A 4,568-nucleotide genomic window follows, 5' to 3' on the forward strand; every position below is an offset into this window, starting at 1 on the left:
GTTGAGTAGTGACGAAGGCAATAACCACGTTGACCATCCTGTACCAGTACATTTGATATTAAAAGAACAAAACCAAAACCAAACCATTCATATCAATATAGTAAGTGTAGAACGCGTTCATACTTACTAAGATTATTGGCAACACGCTTTTTTTTTAAGTAAGAAGTAAATTACAACGTTGACACTACAACTAAAACATTAACGTTATTAAAATTTTGAAACCGATTTTAAATTCATGTATTATATTTTTCAAAGTATTTTGGGAAATCTTGTGAAATAAGGAATGCAATTGGTAGTATAACCAACTTGTCTGCAATAATTATTAACATCACACCATACAAGTATCTGTAGACAGCAGTAACGCTTAGTCATGAAATTGCAAACAGAGATAACCACAGAACCGCCAAATACTACTCCAGGAATTGTAGATTCAAATTACTGTAAAAGCAATTAGGTCTTGTATTTGGGCTTACGAATCCAGATAATATAGATTCGAATTAACTAAGATCAATTATGTAATCTGCGTATATCCTTTCAAAAGAGAAATAGCGCGAACCAATTTCGACACTGGAAGTGTTGGAGCTGTACCGTCATGAGAAGACTACTCCACATCAAACAGCTGACCATAACCATTGAATGTTGAGTATAAGTAGCGATAATCAGAGAATGCAGAAGATGACAGCTGTGAGAAATCATTTATTTTCTGTACAAAGTTTCTATGTCTCTAACTTCCACTACATTCGATTCTCCCAAACACAAATTCCAAACATGGCCTTACAGTTACACAAAAATTTGGCCATATGCTTCTTGAATATGACCACTATAAACAAATAATAATGTATTAAAAGTTAGCAATTGTCTATGAAGGGATAAGGTACACAAAAAATGACTTCAACTTCATAACATGTAGCAATTGAACCTTACAGGACCGTTGGCCTGCAATATAACCTTTATTAGCTCTTCAAGTGTACTAATTTCTGACATCTATTCTCTTCATCACTGCAGGTTACTGAGAGTGGAAGGCAGGAGTGCCATCTAGTTGCCACTGTTGGCAAATTTTCTGTCATCTGGAACTTCCGGCAAGTAAAAAACAGCGACATGTGTGTTACAAGGGCCAGAATGGGCTAAAAAGCTGCTATTGCTACAAGATTGTTCCAAAAGATGAATCCAGTGTGGATAGTAAATTTATGCATGACAAATTTGTTATTACAAATTCTCCAGGAGCTCCACTTGTGGTTGCAACACCAAAGAAAGTGAGCTCTTTCAGCAAAGCATCTTAACAATAACATCCATTTCACACTAATCATGGCGTTGAGCAATTAACTAAGTGATGAACTATAAACAGTTGTACTGGGTTGTGCATATAACATTCCACACCTTATTGGGGTGGAGTAAAACTAAATTCTTTATAGATTTATAATCTGTTGTATAGCTGAGAGATTGGGCATTTGGTGCGTTTGAAGCAATGCTTGTTGTAATCTGTGTAAAGTGATGAACAGGAGCTATTCTGCTTGTAAGTCTGTGTAAAGTTAACATTTTACCCTCCAGAATCACCTGACAGAGAATGAATTAACAGTTCGTTGGACCGTTCGTTGGAAAAGGTGGAAAGAGAAAACACATTTGTAGAAGCGGAAACAGCCACCGTTCGCATTCCCATTTTTTGCAAACTATGCGCAATCGAATTGGTGCCTACATGAACTAGATCTTGTGGCAAAGTCAACAGGCTACCATTCTTCTCATCTTGTACAGAGCCAAGCCACATCGAACATGATGGATCTTTAAAAGTGTTTCGAGCGTTTGATGGCAAGACGACCAACAACACAGATTGAAGTTTTATTGGAGCTATCATCTTGTGTAAGTGCTTCAATCATTTCAACCATTGTCTTCTATTTAAAATGAATAGTTCCGAGTTTGTATATTCCAAGCATGATAAATCTGTTTGGTGTGTGTTTCTCCTCATTGAATTGGTAGATAATAAAGAGTGATAGACCTGTACACTTTTCAAGTTTGTGGAAGGGGATGCGTTCAGAAATATTATGATAGGAAATTTAAGGGATGAGGTCTGAGTTTTCCAATTTTGTGTTATGAGGTCTGTGTTTTCCAATTTTGTGTTATGAGAAACTGGCATCTTGTTACAGCCAAAGATGGTTATTTGTGAAGAAGATTGTGCAGACTGGGGTAACCACATCTTATACTTCGTTGTATTCCCGGATTCATGTGGAGAAATATTTCAGAGTATTACAAGTGAGGGAGGAAATTACACTACAAAGGTGCTTTGGTTCATATTTTCACTCCATTTCATTTATATGCCTACTTGTAGCTGATACCTAAATATTTGCATTTGCAGGGTCCTTTACAACTGCCAGAATAAAAATATGGGGTCCCCTTTACACTTTCCAAAGACCATAGGGAATAGCTTATCTGACCGAGTATTCTTGTGAAGAATTGAGGCAATTAAGGAGACTTTTGCTGTTGGAGTTAAATATCAGCCGGTGTGAAGAAGTAGAGAAGCTGTGGTGTCTTGAAACGTTGATATCTTTTGAGGTGATTGATGCTTCTTGGTGTCGAAAGTTGTGTGGTATGGAGGGTTCGATGTCTTTAGACGAGCGTAATGTTCGGAACTGTCCCAAATTGCAAAAGTGGGTGCGGGAATTATTGATCAGCTACGCCAACAATTGAATAGAGACCTGCAGAAGATAGTAGTGCTGCGTTACAAAGAACACAGCAAAAGCAGTCGTGTCTATTGTTTAAGTTATGTCGAGCGTTGAAATTGTTTAATTCTTTTCAAAATAGTATGCATATTTTTGTCGTGAAAATTCAACTGTAATTCACATATATTATTCAGGTCTCAAGGAACAAAGTACCTGAATATTTTCTTTCTGGTGAGGGCAAACAGAATAGACGGGTGCTTCATGACCTTCGAATGTGTACTGCTTTCGACCAGTTACTGCATCCCACACCTACAAGCACAGACAAGCACAGACAAAAAAAAATCATACAGAGTAAGTAAACAACAACTATTAGAATGAGTCTGACATATCTGATGAAGCAGATTACCTTGATGTTCTTATCATCCCCACATGTAATTATGCATAGCTGGGAGGTAGGGTGTGAAAAAGCAATATCATTCACACCACCAGTATGTGCGTCAATCTGTATAAATCATATCAATGTTAATAAATTATACTTTCAATACAAACTTAATTTTACAGAGCTACAAGCATGTACAGGTTGGTCTTTAAGTATGTAATCAAACCTCTAGATGTTGTCTCAAATCGCCTGCCACAGTATAAGAATATATGTGAACTATATGCTTGGAAAACGCAACTCCTATGAACGCAAATGCAGGCATGTCAGTATATGAATAGGGGAAATAGCACATGGTACACCATTGTTTTGGTGCACAACCAACCAAAAGTAGACCAGAGACATTTGTAAATGGCATTATTACAAATCACTCACATTGTTATATAAACTTTAAAGGAGGAAATGATGTCAAAACATCTTATTAAAGAATACAGAGTATAGATTAAGTTACCAAGGACTGCCCCATCTGGGCTCCAGATACAACGATTCACTGATACAGCTGGATCTTTCACAAGAGCAGCCTATGAAAAAATAAAAAAACATGTATAAGAGTTTACCTAACGCCTGTGCTAATGATCAACTCGAGAAAGAACTCTAAAATATTTTGAAGATCAATTCATAGATGTACAATTTTTCCAATTTAAATTACAGAACTAATTTATGAAAAAATCATCTACCTGCATTTGAATCGAACAGGCCGAAACTTCCCAAACTTTAAAGGTCCTATAAGCTAATCTTTCACGAGATGCCACTTCCCAAATTGCAATGTCACCAACGTTTGTTCCAACTGATCGATAAAGCCAGCAATCCAAATTTGAACCACTAGCCAGTGTGAACATACTTATAAAGAGAAACGGTACAGCTTCCAAATTGAATTTAAGAATTTATTTGAATGAAGAACTGCATTGAATGGAATTTGAAATCACCTAGCAAAATTGTTTGCTGCAGAGGATGGAAATCCAGACTCATAACATTTGAACCCTGATTGAGAGTTCTTGCCAGAGTCTTTGGCAGGTCATCTTGTGAGTACATGTTAAGAGGATGACCTGGGCCTGGGCCTGGGTAGGTCACCTACAATTAGAAAGTGAGCATTCTTAGTTTGTGGAAAAGCAATCCCTGTAGAATAACTGATATATCCTACTCAAAATCGATCACATACAACAGTCAATGGACCTGGTAGAAAAGCCAAGAAACTTGAAACAAACAAAAAGTACAAGAGAATTTAGCATTAAGTTGTGACTCAATTAAAAGTAATAAACACATGGACTGCAGGCAGACAATTTCAATCCATCATATAATCCAATATCGATCTTAATAAATGCTCTGTATGTACCTCCTCCGACTGACCACCCCGGATGCGCTTCATGAGGTGTTCAGAATCAGCAGATTGATAGTCTACAGCAGGACCATTTGATGGTGGAGTTCTAGGTCGTTTTAGGAAAGCCGCTGATGCCATTCACAGAATGAGAAGTCAAAATATG

The 4,568-nt window shown here is 37.1% G+C and overlaps 1 protein-coding gene and 1 long non-coding RNA gene across 5 annotated transcripts; one reads left to right on the forward strand and one right to left on the reverse strand.

Moving 5' to 3' along the window:
* Positions 1-251: 251 nt before the first annotated feature.
* On the reverse strand, positions 252-4,568 carry LOC149193885 (protein TOPLESS-RELATED PROTEIN 2-like). 3 transcript variants are annotated; one of them, XM_089404959.1, is made up of 8 exons: positions 4,421-4,568; positions 4,014-4,158; positions 3,765-3,874; positions 3,539-3,608; positions 3,257-3,330; positions 3,058-3,153; positions 2,865-2,960; positions 252-619 (listed from the first exon to the last, which is right to left on the reverse strand). In XM_089404959.1, the coding sequence occupies exons 1-8, from the start codon at positions 4,541-4,543 to the stop codon at positions 602-604; spliced, it is 732 nt and encodes a 243-aa protein (XP_089261085.1). In that variant the 5' UTR covers positions 4,544-4,568; the 3' UTR covers positions 252-601. The 3 variants fall into 3 exon arrangements, with proteins under 3 accessions (XP_089261085.1, XP_089261086.1, XP_089261084.1); XM_089404960.1 differs by lacking the exon at positions 252-619 and adding an exon at positions 813-2,765 and having other exon boundaries at positions 2,884-2,960; XM_089404958.1 differs by lacking the exon at positions 252-619 and adding an exon at positions 813-2,687.
* On the forward strand, positions 1,709-2,486 carry LOC149193886 (uncharacterized). Of its 2 annotated transcripts, none has more exons than XR_016254486.1 (3): positions 1,709-1,854; positions 2,139-2,244; positions 2,348-2,481. It is a non-coding gene; the product is annotated as an uncharacterized LOC149193886 (long non-coding RNA). The 2 variants fall into 2 exon arrangements; XR_016254487.1 differs by having other exon boundaries at positions 1,711-1,854; positions 2,139-2,270; positions 2,348-2,486.

Source organism: Pinus tabuliformis, chromosome 2_2 (genome assembly GCF_031772625.1).
Source record: "Pinus tabuliformis cultivar Carrire ecotype Pingquan chromosome 2_2, CPIR1, whole genome shotgun sequence".
NCBI classification, from domain to species: Eukaryota; Viridiplantae; Streptophyta; class Pinopsida; order Pinales; family Pinaceae; genus Pinus; species Pinus tabuliformis.